Raw genomic sequence first — 26,429 nt, forward strand, 5'->3', positions numbered from 1 at the left:
GGGCACAGACAACAGCACAAAGGAAAAGAAGGTAGAGACAACAATACATCATGCAAAGCAGCCACAACTGTCTAATACCGGTAACCCGTATTTCCCGCCAAAATCAGAAGTGTCATTCAAAAGCGTTATAAAGTATATAAATAGGCCTATGTCTGGATTTGATTAGGGCTTTGATGGAAAATGCAAGCCTGGTGCTACCTGACCCTGATTGGACATATATTAAATACATTTTATGAGCCTAACCCCCGAAAAGACCAAATGATTGTGCTGTTATCCAATACATAAGATATAGGCTACTGCACATTACGACAGAAAAACATAAAATCCCATAGATGTAGCTAGACTTCAGGAATGATGAGTGGAGAAGGTGGAAAGTTTTAAATTCCTTGGTGTACATATCACCGACAAACTGAAATGGTCCATGCACACAGACAGTGTGGTGAAGAAGGCGCAACAGCGCCTCTTCAATCTCAGGAGGCTGAAAAAATGTGGTTTGTCACTGAAAACCCTAGCTAACTTTTACAGGTGCACAATTGAGAGCATCCTGTCGGGCTGTATCACCGCCTGGTAGCCAACTACACCGCCCACAACCGCAGGGCTCTCCAGAGGGTGGTGCGGTCTGCACAAAGCATCACTGGGGGTAAACTACCTGCCCTCCAGGACACCTACACCACCCGATGTCACAGGAAGGCCATAAAGATCATCAAGGACAACAACCACCCGAGCCGCTACTTGTTCACCCCGCTTCCTTCCAGAAGGCGAGATCAGTACAGGTGCATCAAAGCTGGGACCGAGAGACTGAAAAACAGCTTCTATCTCAAGGCCATCAGACTGTTAAACAGCCGTCACTAACACAGAGAGGCTGCTGCCTACCTACAGACTTTATATCATTGGCCACTTAATAAATGGAACACTAGTCACTTTAATAATGCCACTTTAAGAATGTTTACATATCTTGCATTACTTATCTCATATGTATATACTGTATACTGTATCCTTCTATCTATTCTTTACTATCTATTGCATCTTAGTCGCTCTGTCACTGCTCATCCATATATGTTATATTTATATATTCTCATCCCATTCCTTTATAGATTGTGTGTATTAGGTTTTGTTGTGGAATTTGTTAGATATTAGGTTTTTGTTGTGTTAGATACTGCTGCACTGTCGGATCTAGAAGCATAAGCATTTAGCGACACTCGCAATAACATCTGCTGACCATGTGTATGTGACCAATACATTTTGATTTGAGCTATATGCTCTATTGGGTAAATAAATTAATTGTTGACTGCGCTCCATACTGAGATGGGCTGTCTGTCCCCACCATGAGCGTTGATGATTCATCATGCAGAGGCCGTAGAGAAGACATATTTAGACAGTGCATATAATTTAACAGTTCCATTTCATACCATGCGGTTCATATAAATGATTTATTATAATTTACTGGTTTCTCACAGACATTTATCACGGGAAAAGGGAGGGGTTTTGAGCGGTAAATCTCGGTTCCCGCATTCAACCCTAATCTTAAACTCCTCTACATTTACTGGATTGGTTGAACAGTGCAGAAAGAGGCCTGTTATTTTTCTTCTCTTCAAGACCAGTACAGTCATTTTAGGCACATCTATCACTCCAGTGTTTAATTGCTAAATTGTAATTACTTCGCCACTTTTTCAACAAACACATTTACACATTTATTGCCTTAACTCCCTAGTCTTGCCTCATTTGCACACACTTTCTATTGTGTTATTGAATGTATGTTTGTTTATCCCATGTGTAACTCTGTGTTGTTGTTTGTTTATTCCATGTGTAACTCTGTGTTGTTGTATGTGTCGAACTGCTTTGCTTTATCTTGGCCAGGTCGCAGTTGTAAATGAGAACTTGTTCTCAACTGCCCTACCTGGTTAAATAAATGTGAAATAAAAAAATATATATTAAAACATTTTAGGGAATCTAGTTTCAGGCGTTTATTTTACGCCTGCTACGTTATGTTACACTCGTAACAAGCATAACGAAACTTCTATTCGATTACAAGCCATACCAAATAAGACACTCTCATGGACCTCCATTCAAGAAACTCCTCGCTTTGTGTGCAAAAAAAAAAAACGCTACCTCTGGAAAAGATAGATTTTGGGCAGTTTCGCCTCTTCCTCTGACTGCAGTCAAAATTTAGTGACATTTGATCACGTTTTTTTGTAAAGTTCAGGTAGACGCAAGTCTGTCCATTTTTATCCCCATAATGAAACACACTTTGGAAGGCGGCCCATTGCCTTTTTGAAACTGGTAACACTATTTTTACGCCACTTCGATACCGAAATGTATTTTGTAGCAGAATAGGAGGATTTACGCAGCAGGTTAGGCGACTGAGGCTAAGGTTAGCGAAAATGCTTTCTTAACCTGCTTTGGAAATCACGTTGTATCAAAGCGGAGTGAAAGGAGTGGGCGTGTTTGGTAAGGTTGAAGAAACCAAATGCAAACTGGAGGTGCACCTGCTACAGGAAAAAGTCGGATACTGATGTGGTTTTCCAACAGTAAGGCTCGGTGCAACATGGGAGTGTTGCCATTGTTTAGAAACGTAGTTTTTTGTATTGCCGAAATAAGCATGTCTCCAATCCCCAAAATAACACACTTAAATATAGGTGTGTATATTGCTATCAATTGGGCAGCAACAGCCTGAAATATTACATTAATTTGTGCATATCCAATTTAATCATGAATATCGTTTCTTCCTGTCTCAGTCATGTATTTGGTCGCGTTTGTCAAACAATAACACTAACGATTGATTGACAAATGCTTCCCACAATGTAGGCGATTGCTGCATATTGTAACGGCTGAGGAGCATGTCGACTGCATTCGAAACTTCATGTCCTTTGATCACATGGCTGTTGTAAAGTTCATGTAAGCGCAAGTCGGACAATTTATATTGGCATAATGCAACAGACTTTGAATAGGCGGTGACCAACCATGGTCGCCGACTTGACAAAAATGACCCGCTCGAACGCGTCCAGCGTGTCGCTTTTTTGGAACTGCGATAGCAAGCCGCCCTGTCTCCGCAGTGTATTCTGGGTACTCACAGTAGATTCAAGATGGCGGCGAGCAGGAGACTGCACAAGGTAAATCTCATGATCGCACTATTTTCATTTTTCTATCAACATTTAAGCCGAATGGTTTATCTAAGGGCTTAGTCATTATTCAACCCAACGCTGCCACGATGTCGTCACGATGCGTATTTGTCCCGTAACGTTGTGCGTTGAAATAATGTCACGCTAAAAGCGAGAAGTCACTCTTGTTTCGTTGTGACTAGATAGCTTTCGTTAGCTAGTTAGGTTAGCCAGCTCAAACTATAGGGTGTATTAATTTACCTCTTACATCGGAAACAGTTTGAGAACCAAACATAGCGAACGAAACGGGGAGGGAACTACCTCAGTCTATCCAATAGAAACTCGTTGTTTTTTTTCGTTGCAAAAACGTTTGGAGCGAATCGTTTCAGTTGCAAAAACGTTTTGTAACACACCGTCAGACGGAACGGTTTGCCACAGAATCGGCGTAATTAATACACTCCTGGTTTGGAAACACCGGCATATATATTTTTTTAAAGCCAAAATTGAGGATCACAGCAGGGAAACGCAGTATGTAATGTTGCTCGCTAATAGTTAGAACTGACACCAATCTCCGGGGTACAGAAGGGGAAAAATACTTTAGCCACCTAGCTAAACCAAGAAAGGGCGTTTCACTTTACAATGTGACCTGAGTCACAAACACAAATCTCATTGTCCCAAAATGTTTAGAGGTTTAGCAAGTCGCACAACTGTTTTACCGTAACGTTTTCAAGTCAGCCCGGTTTATTATCAGTGCGACTTGTAGCTACAGTCACGTTAACTGCTGTAACCTCAGCTAGTTATCTCGCTAGTCGGCTAATGTTAGTAGTTAACGACTTTATCAATCCTGAGTGCTTTTCTTTTTTAGAAACGAAACCGCAAGTGGTTAGCTAGTAAATAGCATTAACTATCACCGCACGTATGGCTGTGGGAGTACATTTAGTCAAGTGTTGTAATTGATAGTTTTTGTTGTTGTTGTCACTAACAGTAACGTTGGATAGCCATTTTCTGTAGGTCTATAGACCTACGCTACTAGATAGTCAGCCAGATATGGCTCTTGTAGAAAATGAACTCATGGCGCAGTTATCTCATGGAGGTCATCGTGAAGGTTTGCTGCAGTAAACGAAACCGAAACGTTTTTCTAGACCTTACTAATAATAAACACTCGGTAAACTGAATTGTGTGGACCAAACAAAACCTGAATTAGTAAAAGCTTTCTGGCTTTTAGGTTTGTTTACGTCAACAAGACATGTCAATGCCATATTTGCTGTCATTCACAGACATTGATTGCCTCACAGGCATAATGACTTGAATGACATTTGACTTATTGTCTTGAATGTGGAGCCACAGTTTATTGGAAGTTCTCCTAACCCCTTTCCTAAGAGTAGGATTATACATTACACCTACGTTCCTTTTCCTCATTGGAGGGGGCCGCTTAACAGGCCATAATGTTGTATGTCTCTCTCTTTTTAGGAACTTGAAGAGATTCGCAAGTCTGGAATGAAAAACTTCCGAAACATTCAAGTGGATGAATCCAACATACTGACCTGGCAAGGTCTCATTGTCCCTGTAAGTGGTTTTTTATTCCTTATCATCGTCAATTCATGGCATCACAATTCTCTCGTGAAGGCTATTAAAGTTCACAGAAGCCCTGTTGTAGTTACGGACCTATTACATGTATGGAATGTCATTACACAGTTACACAGGTTGCTCCTTGGATATGGTCATTGTCACACTAACTAACCATGGTTTATTTTCTACACGTTACTCCTCCAGGACAACGCACCTTATGACAAGGGAGCTTTCAGGATTGAATTAATCTTCCCCGCCGAGTACCCCTTCAAGCCCCCCAAGATCACGTTCAAGACGAAGATCTACCACCCCAACATCGACGAGAAGGGACAGGTGTGTCTGCCCGTCATCAGCGCAGAGAACTGGAAGCCAGCCACCAAAACGGACCAAGGTGGGTGAGCCTCAGTCTCCCCATAGTCACTCTGGTGGGAGAGCTGGAACATTAGCTTGAACTTTTACATACATATAACAGTGCTGAATTTTCCTGAAAGTTGACTTGCACATGCATGTCAAGTCAGGACTTAAACACCTCTCATTTGCCTAGAATGTAAATTATGGCTAGGCTACCTGCCTCCCCCTCTAACCACTAGGCTACCTGCCTCCCTCCTCTAACCACTAGGCTACCTGCCTCCCTCCTCTAACCACTAGGCTACCTGCCTCCCTCCTCTAACCACTAGGCTACCTGCCTCCCTCCTCTAACCACTAGGCTACCTGCCTCCCTCCTCTAACCACTAGGCTACCTGCCTCCCTCCTCTAACCACTAGGCTACCTGCCTCCCTCCTCTAACCACTAGGCTACCTGCCTCCCTCCTCTAACCACTAGGCTACCTGCCTCCCTCCTCTAACCACTAGGCTACCTGCCTCCCTCCTCTAACCACTAGGCTACCTGCCTCCCTCCTCTAACCACTAGGCTACCTGCCTCCCTCCTCTAACCACTAGGCTACCTGCCTCCCTCCTCTAACCACTAGGCTACCTGCCTCCCTCCTCTAACCACTGGGCTACCTGCCTCCCCCCTCTAACCACTGGGCTACCTGCCTCCCCCCTCTAACCACTGGGCTACCTGCCTTCCCCCTCTAACCACTAGGCTACCTGCCTCCCCCTCTAACCACTAGGCTACCTGCCTCCCCCCTCTAACCACTGGGCTACCTGCCTCCCCCCTCTAACCACTGGGCTACCTGCCTTCCCCCTCTAACCACTAGGCTACCTGCCTCCCCCCTCTAACCACCAGGCTACCTGCCTTCCCACTCTAACCACTGGAGCAGATTACAGGAAAATAAACACTTTCACTAGTCATTTCATGTTCTCAATGTAGCAATTGATTTTGTACTAATGCGTTTGTTTTCCCTGTCTATTCTGCAGTAATTCAGTCCCTGATTGCGTTGGTGAACGACCCCCAGCCAGAGCACCCTCTGAGGGCAGACTTAGCAGAAGAATACTCAAAGGACCGGAAAAAATTCTTTAAGAACGCGGAAGAGTTTACAAAGAAACATGGAGAAAGGAGACCAATGGACTGATTACTTGACCAGTGTGTAGCCCCCCCCCCCCCCCCCCCCCCTCTCTCTCTCTCTTCCTCACCCCCACAACCAAATGTATGTCTTCCCCCCCCCCCCTCTCTCTCTCTCTCTCTCTCCATTCTCTCTCTCTCTCCATTCTCTCTCTCTCTCCATTCTCTCTCTCCCTCCCTTCCTCACCCCCACAACCAAATGTATGTCTTCTCCTTCCTTCTCTCTGTACCTTCCCCCTCTCTCTCCTCCCTCTCTGTCTCTCTCTCTCCCTTCTCTCTCTCTCTCCTCCCCATCTCCCCACACATCCTCTCCTCCATTCTTCCCTCACACATACATGTCATCCTAGCAGCCTCACCTCAGCGCATGGCTGCCGACACAGCCTACCCTTTACACAGGACCCTGGATCAGACAGGTTTCTCCTCCTCCTGGTGATAGTTTGAGGCCGTTGCTAACTTTCTACTATTTTCTTAAATTAAAATGAAAAAAAAAATAGGTTAGATCACTTCCATGTTAGAGATGGTGAACGAATGAGGGGGGGGGGGGGGGTAGAAGGAAATGATTACACAAAAAAAATCCAATCTTTTAGTTTAGCTGTTTGTTTAAAAAGAGGAAAAACAAGAAATCACAGCTTGAGTATCGTATGCCTCTTGTGGTAGCACTAATTTGTGGAAGGAGATTTTTCTGACAGAGAATGAAAAGTTGTGGTTCTGCTTTTCTTATTTTCTGTTTCCTGTTCTCTTGTCTCACCTTGGTTTTGTCACACCCCAAAATGAAACGTTAGCTAGGCCCTGGAAGTGTGTGCTGAAATGTTAGCTAGGCCCTGGAAGTGTGTGCTGAAATGTTTTTCCCTTCGGACTTCTCTGCTTCTGTAGTTGCACTGTGTTCTGTGGAACAAGCCGTTGTCCATCCCCCTCAGTTTGAAGCCAGTCCACTGAGCAGACAGAAACAAAATGGCAACCCATTTAATAAGCCAATATTGTCATCGGTTACAAGTGTAATTGACTGGTGATAATTGTCTGTTTTTCTCCCCACTGGTCCAAAATGCCTTTTTTTTTTAGGATTGGAAAACGGAAGAATACTCAATGTACTTCAGTTGCCATTATTTTCTGTTTATGAGGATGCCCCTCTTTGCATTGGACATATTTTCTCCATTTGCATTCTGAGACTTCCTTCTGAAATACTTTTGGTTATCTCCCTCTGTGTTTTGTAAGGTCGGCTGTGTACCCCACCCACTGCAGTCTGCTCAAGACAAAGTGTGGAAGTTAAAACGATAGTTCTGACTCCTCACGTAAGTCTGTTATCCAGTCCGCTCATCATCATCGTCACTCCCACCCGTATTGTCAAACGTCACATACACATTTCAAAATCGGAACCCCCACCTCCTTCCTCTCTACATAAATATAATCTTGTCACCGTGAACCAAATCTTATTTGCCATCACGGAGAGACTAACTCACACGTATATATATGTATATCTCAGTGGCTGATATAGCCACTGGAACAGAACAGCCCCCCCAGGTCTTAGTGAAGGGTCAGACCTGATTGGGGCAACACCGGGGGACTGAAGTTGAGTCCAAAATGGCACCCTATTCCCTTTATAGGGTTCTGGCCAAATTGTAGGGCACTTATGTGCTGTGTTCATACGCAGTGCGCTATATAGGGAATAGGGCTCTGGTCTATAGTAGTGTGCTATATAGGGAATAGGGCGCTGGTCTATTGTAGTGCGCTATATAGGGCGCTGGTCTATAGTAGTGCGCTATATAGGGAATAGGGCTCTGGTCTATAGTAGTGCACTATTTAGGGAATAGGGCTCTGGTCTATAGTAGTGCGCTATATAGGGAATAGGGCTCTGGTCTATAGTAGTGCGCTATATAGGGCGCTGGTCTATAGTAGTGCGCTATATAGGGAATAGGGCTCTGGTCTAAAGTAGTGTGCTATACAGGAAATAGGGTGCCATTTTTTGACAGACTGATTTACCTCACAGTGACAGTGGTCCTATGTAACAGGTACCTTACACTGAGCTGTCTGTCTGCCAGTAGGGTGTAACAGCTGTGTGATTCAGTCCAATGTTTCATAATAAAGATGGCTAACCATTTGGTCCCATTGTCTGGCTGCTGTGAACTTGTCCCTGTGGTTGGGTGAATGACTGCTGGGAGCTTGTGGCTGGGTGTCTGGCTGCTGGGAGCTTGTGGCTGGGTGTCTGGCTGCTGTGAACTTGTGGCTGGGTGTCTGGCTGCTGTGAACTTGTCCCTGTGGCTGGGTGTCTGGCTGCTGGGAGCTTGTCCCTGTGGCTGGGTGTCTGGCTGCTGGGAGCTTGTCCCTGTGGCTGGGTGAATGACTGCTGTGAACTTGTCCCTGTGGCTGGGTGAATGACTGCTGTGAACTTGTCCCTGTGGCTGGGTGTCTGGCTGCTGGGAGCTTGTCCCTGTGGTTGGGTGAATGACTGCTGTGAACTTGCCCCTGTGGCTGGGTGAATGACTGCTGGGAGCTTGTCCCTGTGGCTGGGTGTCTGGCTGCTGAGAGCTTGTGTCTGGCTGCTGGGAGCTTGTGGCTGGGTGTCTGGCTGCTGGGAGCTTGTCCCTTGTCCCTGTGGCTGGGTGTCTGGGAGCTTGTGTCTGGCTGCTGGGAGCTTGTGGCTGGGTGTCTGGCTGCTGGGAGCTTGTCCCTGTGGCTGGGTGTCTGGCTGCTGGGAGCTTGTCCCTGTGGCTGGGTGTCTGGCTGCTGGGAGCTTGTCCCTTGTCCCTGTGGCTGGGTGTCTGGCTGCTGGGAGCTTGTCCCTGTGGCTTGGTGAATAAATGTGTTTGGAATGGGAACACTTTTTAAAATGTTAGTTTTTGGAGGGGCAGTGCAACATTTGTTGTTTAAAAAAAGTGAGTGTTTTTAAATAATTTTCAACTGCAGTCCCTGGGCAAGATATACTGTCGACGACGTGAAGGGGAAAGGCTAGATTCAACAATAGGTAAGTGAATGTGTAGGGATTCAGTAGTTCCTTCTAGAAGACGTGAAGGCGGGACAAAGTTTGTGGTCAGAGTGACACCACAGAAAGGCACATTTCCATAATAGTCTGGTCTGTATTTCAAATCAGGAAATAATGGACATAGCTGAAAGTTATAGCCTACATTCAGTGTCAGGCAAGGCGAACTGGGTGGGATAGTGTTCAGGCTTTTTAATTTGGCATCTAGTGAGACAACCTGCCACTAGAGGGCACCATACTTGAGTCACATTTTATTTAATTTAGTGTAAAATAGCAAAAGGGAGTAAATACACAATGATGAACAATAACTTTGCTATATACACAGGGTACCAGTACTGTGTTGATGTGCAGGTGTACGAGGTAATTCAGGTAGCTAAGTACAGATAAAGTGCCTAGGCAACAAGATAGATAATAAACTGTAACAACAGTGTATGTGATGAGTCATAAGTTATTGCAATAAGGTTCAATGCAGAATGTTAAATAGTTAACTCTGACTATACTGAACCAAAATATAAATGCAGTTTGTACCGTGTTGTTCCTATGTTTCATGAGCTGAAATTAAAAATAACAATTTTCCATATGCACAAATAGATTATTTCTCTCAACTTTTGTGCACAAATTTCTTAATTTCTCACTGTTAGTGAGTATTTGTCCTTTGCCAAGATAATCCATCCACCTGACAGGTGTGGCATATCAAGAAGCTGTTTAAACAGCATGACCATTACACAGGTCAACCTTGTGCCACTCTAAAATGTGCTGTTTTTTCACACACAATGCCACAGATGTCTCAAGTTTTGAGGGAGCGCGCAATTGGCATGCTGACTGCAGAAATATCCACCAGAACTGTTGCCGGAGAATTTCATGTTCATTTCTCTACTATAAGCCGCCTCCATTGTTTTAGAGAATTTAGCAGTACGTCCAAATGGCCTCACAACCGCAGACCACGTTTAACCATGCCAGCCCAGGGACCTCTTCACCGGCGGTATCGTCTGAGACCAGCCACCTTGAACAGCTGGTGAAACTGAGGAGTATTTATGTCTGTAATAAAGTCATTTTGTGGGGAAATCCTCAGTGGGTGGGGCCTGGCTCCCAAATGGGTGGGCCTATACCCTCCCAGGTCCACCCATGGCTGCGCCCCTGACCAATCATGTGAAAGCCATAGATTAGGACCTAATGAATTTATTTAAAAAATACTGAGTTCTTTATATGAACTGTAATTCAGTCAAATCATTGAAATGGTTGCATGTTGTGTTTATATTTTTTGTTCAGTATATTTAGTAGTGTTATGGCTTGGCTGTTCAGGTTCCTGTTGGTTCCAGACTTGGTGCATGGGTACCGCTTGCAGTGCAGTAGCAGAGAGAACAGGTCTATGAATTGGGTGGCTGGAATATTTGCCCATTTTTAGGCCCTTCCTCTGACACGGCCTGGTATAGAGGTCATAGATGGCAGTGAGCTGGGCCCCAGTGATGTTTTTTTAAATGGTATTTTATTTAACCTTTATTTAACCAGGTAGGCCAGTTGAGAACACCTTTATTTAACCAGGTAGGCCAGTTGAGAACACCTTTATTTAACCAGGTAGGCCAGTTGAGAACACCTTTATTTAACCAGGTAGGCCAGTTGAGAACACCTTTATTTAACCAGGTAGGCCAGTTGAGAACACCTTTATTTAACCAGGTAGGCAAGTTGAGAACAAGTTCTCATTTACAACTGCGACCTGGCCAAGATAAAGCAAAGCAGTTCCGACAGCAAACAACACAGAGTTACACATGGAATAAACAAACATACAGTCAATAATACAATTTATAAAAAGAAAAGTCTATATACAGTGAGTGCAAATGAGGAAAGATAAGATAAGGCCATGGTGGCGAAGTAATTAAAATATAGCAATTAAACACTGGAATGGTAGATGTGCAGAAGATGAATGTGCAAGTAGACTGAGCCGTACCCACAATCCTCTGCAGCGCCTTACGGTCAGATGCCAAGCAGTTGCCAAACCAAACAGGTGATGCAGACAGTCAAGATGCTCTCAATGGTTCAGCTGTAGAACTTTTTGAGGATCTGGTACCCAAGCCGAATCTTTTCAGTCTCCTGAAGGGGGGAGAGGTGTTGTTATGCCCTCTTCACAATTGTGTTGGTGTGTGTGGACCATTGATAATCCCTTAGTGATGTGGACACCGAGGAACTTGAAGCTCTCGACCTGTTCCAATGCAGCCCCGTCGATGTGGATGGGGGCGTGCTCAGCCCTCCTTTTCCTGTAGTCCACAATCAGCTCCTTTGTCTTACTGATGTTGAGGGAGTGGTTGTTGTCCTGGCACCACACTGCCAGGTCTCTCTGTGTTGTTACCTACCCTTACCAACTGTGGGCAGCCTGTCAGGAAGTCCAGGATCCAGTTGCAGAGGGAGGTGTTCAGTCCCAGCGTCTTTAGTTTAGTGATGAGCTTTAAGGGCAATATGGTGTCGAACACTGAGCTGTAGTCAATGAACAGCATTCTCACATAGGTGTTAATTTTGTCCAAATAAGAAAGGGCAGTGTGGAGTGCAATAGAGATTGCATCATCTTTGGATCTGATGGAGGGGCATGCAAATTGGATTGGGTCCAGGGTTTCTGGGAGGATGGTGTTGATGTGAGCCATGACCAGCCTTTTAAAGGATTTCATGGCTCCAGATGTGAGTGTTACAGGGCGGGTAGTCATTTAGACAGGTTACCTTGGTGTTCTTGGACACGGACTGTAAACCTCTCATTGATGACATCTCACTGATGACATCTCACTGACGACATCTCACTGAAGATATCTCACTGATGACATCTCACTGATGACATCTCACTGAAGATATCTCACTGATGACATCTCACTGATGACATCTCACTGATGACATCTCACTGATGACATCTCACTGAAGATATCTCACTGATGACATCTCACTGATGACATCTCACTGATGACATCTCACTAACGATATCTCACTGATGACATCTCACTGATGACATCTCACTGATGACATCTCACTGATGACATCTCACTGACGACATCTCACTGACGACATCTCACTGATGACATCTCATTGATGACATCTCACTGATGACATCTCACTCTCACTGACAACATCTCACTGATGACATCTCACTGAAGATATCTCACTGATGACATCTCATTAACAACATCTCACTGATAACATCTCACTAACAACATCTCACTTTCACTGATGACATCTCACTAACAACTTCTCACTGATAACATCTCACTCTCACTGACAACATCTCACTCTCACTGACAACATCTCACTCACTCACGACATCTCACTCTCACTGAAGACCTCTCAAAACATATCGATACAACAGTAGCTAAGACGGGGAGAAGTCTGTCCATAATAAAGTGCTGCTCTGTCTTAACAGCCCTATCAACAAGGCAGGTCCTACAGGCCCTAGTTTCTACCTTCTTAACAGCCCTATCAACAAGGCAGGTCCTACAGGCCCTAGTTTCTACCTTCTTAACAACACTATCAACAAGGCAGGTCCTACAGGTCCTAGTTTCTACCTTCTTAACAGCCCTATCAACAAGGCAGGTCCTACAGGCCCTAGTTTCTACCTTCTTAACAACACTATCAACAAGGCAGGTCCTACAGGTCCTAGTTTCTACCTTCTTAACAGCCCTATCAACAAGGCAGGTCCTACAGGCCCTAGTTTCTACCTTCTTAACAACACTATCAACAAGGCAGGTCCTACAGGCCCTAGTTTCTACCTTCTTAACAACACTATCAACAAGGCAGGTCCTACAGGTCCTAGTTTCTACCTTCTTAACAGCCCTATCAACAAGGCAGGTCCTACAGGCCCTAGTTTCTACCTTCTTAACAACACTATCAACAAGGCAGGTCCTACAGGCCCTAGTTTCTACCTTCTTAACAGCCCTATCAACAAGGCAGGTCCTACAGGCCCTAGTTTCTACCTTCTTAACAGCCCTAATAACAAGGCAGGTCCTACAGGCCCTAGTTTCTACCTTCTTAACAACACTATCAACAAGGCAGGTCCTACAGGTCCTAGTTTCTACCTTCTTAACAACACTATCAACAAGGCAGGTCCTACAGGCCCTAGTTTCTACCTTCTTAACAACACTATCAACAAGGCCGCTCCTACAGGCCCTAGTTTCTACCTTCTTAACAGCCCTATCAACAAGGCAGGTCCTACAGGCCCTAGTTTCTACCTTCTTAACAACACTATCAACAAGGCAGGTCCTACAGGCCCTAGTTTCTACCTTCTTAACAACACTATCAACAAGGCAGGTCCTACAGGTCCTAGTTTCTACCTTCTTAACAAGGCAGGTCCTACAGGCCCTAGTTTCTACCTTCTTAACAACACTATCAACAAGGCAGGTCCTACAGGCCCTAGTTTCTACCTTCTTAACAACACTATCAACATGGCAGGTCCTATAGGCCCTAGTTTCTACCTTCTTAACAACACTATCAACAAGGAAGGTCCTACAGGTCCTAGTTTCTACCTTTTAAACAGCACTATCAACAAGGCAGGTCCTACAGGCCCTAGTTTCTACCTTAACAGCCCTATCAACAAGGCAGGTCCTACAGGCCCTAGTTTCTACCTTCTTAACAACACTATCAACAAGGCAGGTCCTACAGGTCCTAGTTTCTACCTTCTTAACAACACTATCAACAAGGCAGGTCCTACAGGCCCTAGTTTCTACCTTCTTAACAGCCCTATCAACAAGGCAGGTCCTACAGGCCCTAGTTTCTACCTTCTTAACAACACTATCAACAAGGCAGGTCCTACAGGTCCTAGTTTTGTCACACCTGGACTACTGTTCAGTCGTGTGGTCAGGTGCCACAAAAAGGGGCTTAGGAAAATTGCAATTGGCTCAGAACAGGGCAGCACCAAAGTGGAGGAGAGATTGACTTCATCACTACTATATGTGATAGGACATGTTGAATGCACCGAGCTGTCTGTTTGAACTACTGGCACACAGCTCAGACACCCATACATACCCCACAAAGACATGTCACCAGGGGTCTATTTAAACTACTAGTAAACAGCTCAGACACCCATACATACCCCACAAAGACATGTCACCAGGGGTCTATTTAAACTACTAGTAAACAGCTCAGACACCCATACATACCCCACAAAGACATGTCACCAGGGGTCTATTTAAACTACTAGTAAACAGCTCAGACACCCATACATACCCCACAAAGACATGTCACCAGGGGTCTATTTAAACTACTAGTAAACAGCTCAGACACCCATACATACCCCACAAAGACATGTCACCAGGGGTCTATTTAAACTACTAGTAAACAGCTCGGACACCCATACATACCCCACAAAGACATGTCACCAGGGGTCTATTTAAACTACTAGTAAACAGCTCAGACACCCATACATACCCCACAAAGACATGTCACCAGGGGTCTATTTAAACTACTAGTAAACAGCTCAGACACCCATACATACCCCACAAAGACATGTCACCAGGGGTCTATTTAAACTACTAGTAAACAGCTCAGACACCCATACATACCCCACAAAGACATGTCACCAGGGGTCTATTTAAACTACTAGTAAACAGCTCAGACACCCATACATACCCCACAAAGACATGTCACCAGGGGTCTATTTAAACTACTAGTAAACAGCTCAGACACCCATACATACCCCACAAAGACATGTCACCAGGGGTCTATTTAAACTACTAGTAAACAGCTCAGACACCCATACATACCCCACAAAGACAAAAAAATACACCTTATGGAACAGCGGGGACTGTGAAGCAACACAAACATAGGAACAGACACATGTATACACACACATGATAACATACGCACTCTACACACACGTACATATGGATTTTGTATTGTAGATATGTGGTAGTAGAGTAGTGGCCTGCGGGCACACACTTAATGTGTTGTGAAATATGTTGTGAATGTATTGTTTTAAAAAATTGTATTCAGTAGACATTTAGTATACTAACGCTCAACACCCCTTGACTGTGGCAGGTGTCAGTAAACAGTCACCAAAACTCTGGATTATAAAACAGTTTAACCAGCTCTGGTGAGTAAATGGTCAGAGTGAGGAGTTCTCTCATTGGTGTCTGGAAGTAGCCAACATTGGCCAGTTAGTTTGGGTGCTTGACTGCCGTTGTGATGTCAGAACACGGATCAACCCTACTCCTCGGCCAGAGCGTCCAGTGTGGCTCTGAACGCTCAGAGCGAAACTCTCTGAATTATATGAATGGACAATCTGACAACACTGAACATACGAACGACCATAGCGCACTGTGACATTCCAGATTGAATTTACGAACACACCCTTAATGTAATTTATCTGTAGTCTATTAAACGTCACAAATGAGCTATGAAAGTAAACCATGTAGCCTACTTTACTACATCTAATTTTGACCAGCTCCATCGCTTATTTCGCTAATGAGGCGTTAACCAAAAGGGACACATTAGATATGCCCCCGGCTTGGGAAACAATCCACTATCCCCCTGATTCCTCTTCGGACAGTACCCAAAATCATCTCCTGTCACTTGTCATTTCCTGTCATCTCCTGTCAACTTGACTTTGGGTTGAGGCATTATCGCTGGACGCTGGTGGAAAAGGGGACACAGCACAGCAGACAGACAGACAGAGCGATTCAAACTACAGAGCTATTTTGTTTCCGCCGCGCAACACTGAGCTGCGCCGCAACAATGTATCGATGTTCAATTCACCGGTTTTGCGACAACTCAACAGTGGACTCGGTAAACAATGGACCTGATCGGACAGCTCATAGCTTCTGCTCTTTTCCGTCCATAAGAAACAAATGGATTGGTGGAAGAGGCAAGGCAGTCCAGGAGCAAGGAAGGAGGGTGTGATCAAGCAAGGCATCCCCCGAGGCTAGATGCCCTAAGGTTTTTTATCAGAAACGGGCGTAGATTAGTTTCACCTTTTTTCTTTTCCCGACCTGAGTTTGTGGTGTTTACTTTAAAAAAAAATCTACGTACAGAATTTATAGGAATATTGTAGCCGCCAAACGTGATCATCTCCTGAACGTTGTAGATAATTACTAATTTAAAACACTCACAAGAACACAATTTACTTGTTCTTGTTGTCCCCAATTGCCTTACTTCGTGGTAATTCTACCAATATGATTTGAGTCAGCGAATCAGGTCATTTGCATATCCGGATTAGAAAAAACATTTTGTTTAGCCGCATTGAGCATCTTCTTATTGATCCATAAAAGCATGTCCCGATGTTAGCCGACTGCCTGCCGATTGGACAGCTAGTTGTCAAACTAACGCACTGGAAGGCAACTGGACTCATTCCGCTCAGACTGGGGAAAAAACGTCACTATGGTCACTTTCACAGTCTAATCATATAGAGGCAATGGCCCTAGCTATGGCCCTAGCATACCTACAAATGGATGAACATATAAGAAACAGGCCTACAATTGTTCAATTATTGTATCAAATAGGAAAGACTATTGCAAGCGAGCACACTATATTTAAAAACGCGTTGCAATCTGCCTCTCTAGCATACACATCATACACAATAATAATAAATCATGGAATTCAATCGAAAAAGTACACAGCTCGTCCGACTGACTCACGGCTGCATTGAAATCCGTAGTCTAATTTTATGAATTCACGTGACCTCTATTGGATCAAAATGGTACTTTTATGTGACGTGTTTTAGGATTTATTTCTCTCTCCCCCCCCCCCCCCCCCCCCCTTTAGTCAAAGGAAAAACAAAGACTGATCATCACAGAAATAAAACATTCAGAAATCTTAATAATATTTATTTGTTTCTATGTTCTGTGAATGACTTCTTTTCTTCTCAATGACATAATGGATGATGCATAATTGGCCAACATTCTAATTCTTTAATTCTATTGTTCCCATTAGGCATTTGTCCAATCACTGAAACAAGTGATTGGACACGTAGTAAGCCAAGCCTTTTTTGTTTGCAAAAAAAAAAATGACTAGGCCTACATAGTCTACATTGAAAGAACATTAGGCCTGTTACAGGCCGTTATAACGTCTGGATTCTGAAGAGGATGGATGAGCCAGATAGCTTAGACCCCGACAACAGTCTGAAGAGGATGGATGAGCCAGACAGCTTAGACCCCGACAACAGTCTGAAGAGGATGGATGAGCCAGATAGCTCAGACCCCGACAACAGTCTGATGAGGATGGATGCAGCAGGAAGCTCAGACCCCGACAACAGTTTGAAGAGGATGGATGAGCCAGATAGCTCAGACCCCGACAACAGTCTGAAGAGGATGGATGAGCCAGATAGCTTAGACCCCGACAACAGTCTGAAGAGGATGGATGAGCCAGATAGCTTAGACTCCGACAACAGTCTGATGAGGATGGATGAGCCGGGAAGCTCAGACCCCGACAACAGTCTGATGAGGATGGATGAGCCGGGAAGCTCCAACCCCGACAACAGTCTGAAGAGGATGGATGAGCCGGGAAGCTCAGACCCCGACAACAGTCTGAAGAGGATGGATGAGCCGGGAAGCTCAGACCCCGACAACAGTCTGAAGAGGATGGATGAGCCAGATAGCTCAGACCCCGACAACAGTTTGAAGAGGATGGATGAGCCAGATAGCTCAGACCCCGACAACAGTTTGAAAGGGATGGATGAGCCAGATAGCTCAGACCCCGACAACAGTTTGAAAGGGATGGATGAGCCAGATAGCTCAGACCCCGACAACAGTTTGAAGAGGATGGATGAGCCAGGAAGCTCCGACCCCGACAACAATCAAGTTTATTCTCTCATATCAGAATGTGACCTCTTCAGAAATCTAAAACTGTTGGACCAGGACCAGGAATGGATGCCGGATGAAGACACGGTTCTGTTCAGCAGAACCTCAGGCTCCTCTTCCCAAGCCCCGTCATCCATTGTCAGTCTCTGCGACCCCATGGCTCAGTACCTGAATGAGGAATTCATGGCTTTCCTTGAGAGAAGAGGGACCTACAAGGAGCTAGAGACGGTAGTTTCCAAAGTCCTGCTGAAACTTCTCCAGGCCAGAAAAGCAGACGGGGCCCCGCTGTTTATCAGCCCTACACCTGATAACTCTGCCCTCCATGATCAGAAGAAGACATCAACGTTAGACAAGGAGATGAATGTATCTCCATTGAATGTAACTGCTGCTGGTCCTTTGGCGGTTGACGCCTTTCCATCACCCACACCTAAATATGTTGTGATCTCTTCGGTCGAAGGACTTGACCTGGACCCCTCGACCAATCAGTGCACAGGAAACACGAAAGAGGTACCAGAGGAGCAGTCGTCAACCATTCTGCGGATGGAGCAACAGGACTGGCTGAATAAGATGGCCTTTGACACCCATGCCGATGCAAAGGCAGACTACATTAACCCTGAGCTTTTCAACAAAAAGGTAAGTGCGCCGTGTGTGTGTGTAGGGATTGACATTTAAACTGGAATCGATAATTGAAACAATATCCCCTGCGTGTGTCTGTTTTGGTAAAAAAAAAAAAAAAAAAGCTGAGGGACGGGCCTGGAGAAATGTAACCACTCTCTAATTCATAGACAGAGCTATGGATGCAAGGACTGACCATCTATGATATCAACATTATACCATATCTGGAGGTAATATAGTGTTTGTTTAGATTTACTTTGTTTACAAACATTGGAGTAAAACAAGCTTATATGTCGGGTTCTGATGGGGACAGTTGAATTAAACTCATGAGGTATTTAGAAGTTCTATTCTTCGAGAGTATATGGGTCATTCCATATCCGCGAATTGAATGCCTTTGCCTCCCTTTGTTAGTGTTATTAGACATTTTGCACAAATATTGCATTTTTAAACACCTGCTATATTAAATGAGGTACCATTTAACATAGACCAGATGGAAAATTCAATAAATCAGATGTTGTTTTATATATGAATAAAGACTTGCTAAAGCCAAAATTCAGCATTTAAAATGTCCATCCTCTTGTGACTTTTACTATTTCACCTACTTAACCCCAATGTTTATATTGAAGTTTTGACATTCATTGTAAAGCCCTAGCTTTTTTTGTGTTGCTTTGACAAAGTAATTTGTGAAAAATATAATTTATTGCATGTGATTTGTGTTTTAATGTTAATTTTAAAAACACAAACATGTCCCTAATATTTAGTTCCAACCTTGTTATTAATGAAACTGAACTCTCGTTTTAATAGGGTGAAACTATTCCTTCTTTTTTTTTATCTAAAGAAACATTGAACATCTAATAGTCAAATCATAGTGTAAAATCCGCTGTGTTGAATTTCCTGTGCTTGCAGAAAGTACAAAATTTGGTGAAATAAAACGTTTTTTTTTTCACAAATTACACTACTCAAAATGCACCTAATTGGTTGAACGACCCATAATTAATGTAAATGTCCAGAGTGAAAGACAGATTAATGGCATTTATGGCAGTTGGGCAAGTTGAGCCTTCTCTGAGATATTTAGAAACTGATAACAACCAAAATAGAAATAATCCCAGTATTTTTCTGCATCTTCCCCTGACAGGCAGACAATACTGTATGTGGCATCTCAGCGTGTTAATAGCTCAGTTACATTTTCTTGCAAATGATCATTAAAAAAAATATTTAAAAAATAATGTGCTTTTCAGACCTTCATGTCAATCCCAATCAGGTGTGTGTGATTCTAACTCATCATTTGCGCCTTAGAACCGGGATTGGCTGAATCAGGTGCTTGTATAGGGCTGGAGCAGATACTGACACATCCAGTAGCTCTCCAGGAGGACGGTTGGTGACTCCTGATTTAAACTGGACTGTGTAGTTAGGCTACATAATAGATCATGGATTTCTCCTCCTATTTTCACAGAAGCTTGGCCAGACCCCTCATCACAGGTACACAGGCCGTCTCCCTCCAGTGAGCAGCGGCTCCCGGGGTTCGGACTCTACCACTACAACTCTGAGGGGGATCCTCCAGGCCGCCCTGTCCAGCCTTAACAGACAGACCAGGAGGGAGATATACCTCTCCCAGAAACTGGGAAGGATCGTCATCCCTTTCTCTGGGACACGATAGGTCGGCCCGGAATGAAACGTCCCATGAAGTCATTCTACTTAAGGACAGATTCTGGAACATGTAATAAATAGTATCTTAAAGAACCTGACTCCAATTAGTGCCTTTTAATTCATAGGTTTACAGGAAGGACTGTGTGTGTGTATATACTGTACAAGGGCCATATGTTGATCAATTTGAGATCACAATCGTCTGAAGTAGTGTTTCTCTCCGAACCTTCTTTTCTTGTCTCCTCCTCTCCTTAATATCATTGACCTGAAAGCACAGGACAGGTGAAAGGAAAATGTATTTTGACATGTCCAGCTTTATATAGTGCATATGGAGGAAAGAGAAGTCATTGAATTATATGATGGTTGGCCAATGTGTACAATGGCCACATGAAAAAATACTCCAATTTAAAAAAAAACATATAAACCCAAGTAATGTCAAGGGGTCTTTGATTACCTACTAAATAAAACATAATTTTTTTCAGTGTAAACATTTGATTTGTCACATGCTTGGTAAACAACAGGCGTAGTAGACTAAATGGTTACTTCCGGGTCAGTTTCCAACAAGGCAGACTTAGATAAAAAAAAATATAGAAATAGTGACATGAGAAATAAACACACACTGAATAACAAATAACAATAACATATACAGGGAGTACCAGTACCTAGTTAATGTGCAGGGGTACGAGGTAATAACATGGCTATATACAGGGAGTACCAGTACCTAGTTAATGTGCAGGGGTACGAGGTAATAACATGGCTATATACAGGGAGTACCAGTACCTAGTTAATGTGCAGGGAGGGGTACGAGGTAATAACATGGCTATATACAGGGAGTACCAGTACCTAGTTAATGTGCAGGGGTACGAGGTAATAACATGGCTATATACATGGAGTACCAGTACCTAGTTAATGTGCAGGGGTACGAGATAATAACATGGCTATACACAGGGAGTACCAGTACCGAGTCGATGTGCAGGGGTACGAGATAATAACATGGCTATACACAGGGAGTACCAGTACCGAGTTAATGTGCAGGGGTACGAGGTAATAACATGGCTATATACAGGGAGTACCAGTACCGAGTTAATGTGCAGGGGTACGAGATAATAACATGGCTATATACAGGGAGTACCAGTACCGAGTTAATGTGCAGGGGTACGAGATAATAACATGGCTATACACAGGGAGTACCATTACTGAGTCGATGTGCAGGGGTACGAGATAATAACATGGCTATACACAGGGAGTACCAGTACCGAGTTAATGTGCAGGGGTACGAGGTAATAACATGGCTATATACAGGGAGTACCAGTACCGAGTTAATGTGCAGGGGTACGAGATAATAACATGGCTATATACAGGGAGTACCAGTACTGAGTCGATGTGCAGGGGTACGAGGTAATAACATGGCTATACACAGGGAGTACCAGTACTGAGTCGATGTGCAGGGGTACGAGATAATAACATGGCTATACACAGGGAGTACCAGTACTGAGTCGATGTGCAGGGGTACGAGATAATAACATGGCTATATACAGGGAGTACCAGTACTGAGTCGATGTGCAGGGGTACGAGGTAATAACATGGCTATATACAGGGAGTACCAGTACCGAGTTAATGTGCAGGGGTACGAGATAATAACATGGCTATACACAGGGAGTACCAGTACCGAGTTAATGTGCAGGGGTACGAGGTAATTGAGGTAACTATGTACAGTACATATAGGTAGCAGTCTAGTGTGTGTGCACAGAGTCAGTGAAAGCAGCCTTGTTTAGCGGTCCTATGGCTTGGGGGTAAGGAGCTGTTCAGGGTCCAAACCTGGTGCACCGGTACCGCTTGCCGTTCGGTAGCAGAGAGAACCATCTATGGCTTGAGCGCTAGAGTCTTTAACAACATGACAATCGTGTGTTGTTGTCCTCTGACAAAAGGCAATATTGTGTTGTATCCTCAGTAGTTTTCTAACAATCTTTTCATTTCCGCCTTCCAAACGTATTATCAATATACGTGACATCACAAGTACTTCAACCAATCACAGAACAGCGTGTGTTATCCTTTACTTCCGTGTTCAGGGACTTGTCAAGCTCTGATTGGTTTACATCAGCATTAATGTTTGAAAGTGCCTGTCCTTGAGCTTCACATCCTCTCGCTCTCGGTTATGTCCGCATAGACACAAACATGGGATTAATTCAAACTCTCCGCGGCTTCATCAAATCGTTGTTGGTCGTTCTTTTGTGGTCCAAATGCCAGGGTCGGGAGTCCGAGTTCAACTATGTCACCTGCGGTTCACTTGTGAAATTGCTGAACACGAGACACAACGTTCGGCTGCACTCCCATGATGTCAAATACGGTTCAGGTAAACCATCATCATAAACCTTCATCCCAAAATTCAGTTAGGCGATTGACCAAGAATCAATGTCGTTAAATCAGAATATTGGTGTGTTTCAATCAATGAACAAATACATCAAGCCCAACCTATAGCAAGCAATAAACCGGTTGGTCCACATATCATAACTACAGGTCAAAATGAGAGATTTAAGCTAAATGTATAAAGCGTTTAAATGAGTATATAATAACCATACACTCTCTGTTAGTCTATATGACTGCTATGTATGTGCAGTCGACCTAGATTAGTCGAGAATCGAGCTCGCTACGGTGTCTCAATCAAGTGGAACACAATCGAGTGGGAACACTGTTGCAACAATGGATCCCATCAATCCAACGTATAACATTTTTATAGCAACACAATAAGCAGGTGCTTACGTTCAAGTGTGGCTATTGGATATTTCTTCTCTTTTTTTAACCACTGATCGAGACATATAAGGTAGTAGGAGATATAGCCTAGTATAGTTTACAGCTAAATGTAAGCTTCGCTGTTCATGCAAATCTTGCCATCCCCAGAGAGGTGTCAGTTGCACCGGACACGGGTGTACTGTAGTCTAATGCACAACAGAACCCAAAGGAGGAGGGATTTAACTGTAACACTGTACACTATTACAGGTGTAGCCAGCCATTTCGTGTCTTTGAGTGGAATTAAAACTGACCTCAATTATTCAAACCAAGTGCTACTTTTGTGTTCTTGAGGCTGCACATTTAGGCTTTGAAACTCTCACTTGACTGTTCCCTGAACAGGTAGGCTAGATGGAAGCTGTATACTATACAAGACAGACAACACTACCCTGTAGTCTTCTATATGAACTGATACCTCTCTGGGGGGGGGGGGGGCGGTATAATTTGTGGAACTTGTATAGCGGCAGAATAAGATACTGGGTAGGGCATGGGCTATTTCATTAAGTTTTTCACTCCCAACGTTTATTCCGAAAAATGTCCTAACTCTGATAGCCTATAGACAAACATTATGAGTAAGCTACGTGGTGAGTTGATGCCTTTTCGTCAGCTAGGTGAATTGGTCGTGCTACTTTTGTATGCTGTTGTTTTGTTGGCAACCTTGTACTTTACAAAGTTTTTGTAACAGATTTCTGTTGGAACGTTCCACAAATGATTACCCACCACCTCTCTGGCTAGGAAGATGGGACTGAAGACAAGATGGCGGTTGAGGTAAAGCTGTTGTCTCCTTGTTAAACTGTAGGCAGTGGACAGCAGTCTGTGACGGGCGTGGAGAGTGCAGATGACGCCAACAGTTACTGGAGGATTCGGGGGAAGCCCAACGGGACCTGCCAACGCGGTGTGCCCATCCAGTGCGGGCAGGCCATCCGCATCACGCACATGACCACGGGACGCAACCTCCACACACACCACTTCAGCTCGCCGCTGTCCAACAACCAGGTAAGAGAGGCAGTGGGCACACACACACACACACACACACCTAGGTGGCTGCTGTCAATAATCAGGTAATACAACACACATGCTATTTTAGCTAGTCACCGTCCCGCAACCAGGTAACAAACACACACGCCACTAACCCTCAATGTTGTCCGTCATCCTTTTAGGAGGTGAGTGCGTTTGGTGAGAACGGCGAGGGGGATGACCTGGACGTGTGGAAGGTGCAGTGTGACGGCTCCATCTGGGAGCGGGACGAGGCGGTGCGCTTCAGACACGTCGGCACCGACGCCTTCCTGACCGTGACGGGCGAGCAGTACGGCCACCCCATCCGCGGGCAGAGGGAGGTGCACGGCATGGGCACTGCCAACCAGAACAACTACTGGAAGGCTATGGAGGGTGTGTTCATTCAGCCCAGCCAGGAGCCGCTGAGACACAATCACGAAGAGTTCTGATGACGTCATCAACACTGCACCACGACGAGCTCTGATGACGTCATCAGACATCACACAATGTAACACCCAGGTAACATCTGAAATGAACCCTATTCCCTATTACATAATATACACTGAGTGTACAAAACATGAATAATAACTTCCTAATATTGACTTGCGACCCCCCCCCCCCCCCCCCCCCCCCACCACCACCTACTATCATACCCTGTTCAAAGCCACTGAAATATTTTGTCTTGTCCGTTCACCCTCTGAATGGCACACTTAGGGGGTGTGGTTGTGAGACGTACATGATGTCTATGGCTGCGATGGAAACATGTGGGTCGCAACAGGTGTGATGTCATTGATGTTTGTTGAAATGTGTTTACTTTGTTTATGTATGGTTTATTGTAAATAAATAAAAAAGACTTGTACACACACATACACAATCCATGTCTCAAGGCTTAAAAATCATTTTTTACCTGTCTCCTCCCCTTCATCTACACTGATTGGTGCAGCGGTCTAAGGCACTGTATCGTAGTGCTAGAGGCGTCACTACAGACCCTGGTTTAGATTCCAGGATGTATCACATCCAGCCGTGATTGGAGATTGTCATAGGGAGGCGCACCATTGGCTCAGCGTCGTTAGGGTTTGGCCCTGGGTAGGCCCGTCATTGTAAATAAGAATTTGTTCTTAACTGACTTGCCTAGTTAAATAAAGTGGATTTAACAGGTGACATCAATAAGGGATCATATCTTTCACCTGGTCAGTCTGTCGTGGAAAGAGCAGTTGTTCCTAATGCTTTGTACACTCAGTGTTTACCCACATGGCTCTGATCAAAAGTAGGGCACTAAATGGGGAATAGGTGGCCATTTCAGACACGTTCCCACTGCAGGAGGACACTGACACATTCTCATTACCCAACCAGGATCAATGGGGATCATTACTGGCTACTGGCTCACATTAGGAGCATTAGACAGATGAGAGAGATGAATGAGAATCAGTTGGATGTTTTGAATTTGATAACTTTGAACAATATGGAAAGTGAAGGCTTAGGCTATGATTAGTTTCAGAGGGAAATATTGATGTAATTCAGATAGATGGTCATTCACCTGTGTACTCCTCAGCGACTGACTGAACAGATCCTGATGCTAATAAAAAACAAAAACATTCCCTTGATCACATTCAACCAAGGTCCACCTCACTAGTTAGTAAAGAGCGTATCTATTGGTCAACGCCTTGGCTATGAAGAGCTCACATATAGACACCACATAGTGTACTGTAAGGCTTTTCCCCTTGGACATGACTCACCTTATTGCTCTTTTGTGCTTTTTGGGAGGGTTTTTCTCCTGTTTAGACTTTGTATGTTTATGTCAGGAAGGGATATGTTTTATTTGTGTACGGGAAGATCGTATAAGATGAACTTTTACTCGTCCATTTGCAGTTGCGTCATCCAAGTGGATATTTTACACTGTAAATACACACCGGTTCAACTCTTAAGGTATGAAAAGACACCTTAGTTTGGCTTATATGTAGCGGTGTCTGTTGCTCCTTCAATGATACATAAACACTGAAATGTCCAGTATTGTCTAGTGGTGGGTTACTTGTAAGCAATATTTGAATGTGTACCTGCTGCAAGTCATTAGTAAATCAATAACTGTCTTGAAAACCAGAAATTAGACAGACTCGAGAAACAGATGTCTTCTCCATTATTCCTCCTCCACCAAACTTTACAGTTGGCACTATGCATTGGGACAGATAGAGTTCTCCTGGCATCTGCCAAACCCAGATTCCTCCGTCAGACTGCCAGATGGTGAAGCTTGAGTTTGAGTTTATTTTTATTTTTACAGGGACAGTGCACATTAATCAACGTTTCAGTAAAAGTGCCGGTTTTAGCCAGCCGGCTAAAATTTTCAACCGCAGTCCCTGGGCAGGTTATTAAAAAAAATTACAATATAGACAATAGCAACATAGGACAAGCAAGACGTAGCATACAGAGCAACATACGACAAGCAAGACATAGCATACAGACAGAGCAACATAAAACAAAAAGCAGCGT

The 26,429-nt window shown here is 44.2% G+C and overlaps 2 protein-coding genes across 2 annotated transcripts; both read left to right on the forward strand.

Moving 5' to 3' along the window:
* The first annotated feature begins 3,062 nt into the window (after positions 1 to 3,062).
* Positions 3,063 to 8,268, forward strand: LOC139389339 (ubiquitin-conjugating enzyme E2 L3-like). The gene is made up of 4 exons (XM_071136014.1): positions 3,063 to 3,110; positions 4,569 to 4,664; positions 4,872 to 5,058; positions 6,026 to 8,268. The coding sequence occupies exons 1-4, from the start codon at positions 3,084 to 3,086 to the stop codon at positions 6,178 to 6,180; spliced, it is 465 nt and encodes a 154-aa protein (XP_070992115.1). The 5' UTR covers positions 3,063 to 3,083; the 3' UTR covers positions 6,181 to 8,268.
* A 14,012-nt stretch (positions 8,269 to 22,280) lies between these two features.
* On the forward strand, positions 22,281 to 26,064 carry LOC139389655 (stromal cell-derived factor 2-like). The gene is made up of 3 exons (XM_071136523.1): positions 22,281 to 22,515; positions 23,749 to 23,945; positions 24,110 to 26,064. Exons 1-3 carry the CDS (start codon positions 22,338 to 22,340, stop codon positions 24,392 to 24,394), a joined length of 660 nt encoding a protein of 219 aa, XP_070992624.1. The 5' UTR covers positions 22,281 to 22,337; the 3' UTR covers positions 24,395 to 26,064.
* The last annotated feature ends 365 nt before the right edge of the window (positions 26,065 to 26,429 follow it).

This window comes from Oncorhynchus clarkii, chromosome 30 (genome assembly GCF_045791955.1).
Source record: "Oncorhynchus clarkii lewisi isolate Uvic-CL-2024 chromosome 30, UVic_Ocla_1.0, whole genome shotgun sequence".
NCBI classification, from domain to species: domain Eukaryota; kingdom Metazoa; phylum Chordata; class Actinopteri; order Salmoniformes; family Salmonidae; genus Oncorhynchus; species Oncorhynchus clarkii.

What these genes read in the sequence shown, in the direction of transcription:
- LOC139389339 (XM_071136014.1), top strand. Translation starts at nt 3,084, where the DNA reads ATGGCGGCGAGCAGGAGACTGCACAAG. An exon ending in CGAGCAGGAGACTGCACAAG is followed by an intron (nt 3,111 to 4,568) that starts GTAAATCTCATG and finishes CTCTCTTTTTAG; the next exon opens with GAACTTGAAGAGATTCGCAA. An exon ending in GGCAAGGTCTCATTGTCCCT is followed by an intron (nt 4,665 to 4,871) that starts GTAAGTGGTTTT and finishes TTACTCCTCCAG; the next exon opens with GACAACGCACCTTATGACAA.
- LOC139389655 (XM_071136523.1), top strand. Translation starts at nt 22,338, where the DNA reads ATGGGATTAATTCAAACTCTCCGCGGCTTCATCAAATCGTTGTTGGTC. An exon ending in TGATGTCAAATACGGTTCAG is followed by an intron (nt 22,516 to 23,748) that starts GTAAACCATCAT and finishes GTTAAACTGTAG; the next exon opens with GCAGTGGACAGCAGTCTGTG. An exon ending in CGCCGCTGTCCAACAACCAG is followed by an intron (nt 23,946 to 24,109) that starts GTAAGAGAGGCA and finishes TCATCCTTTTAG; the next exon opens with GAGGTGAGTGCGTTTGGTGA.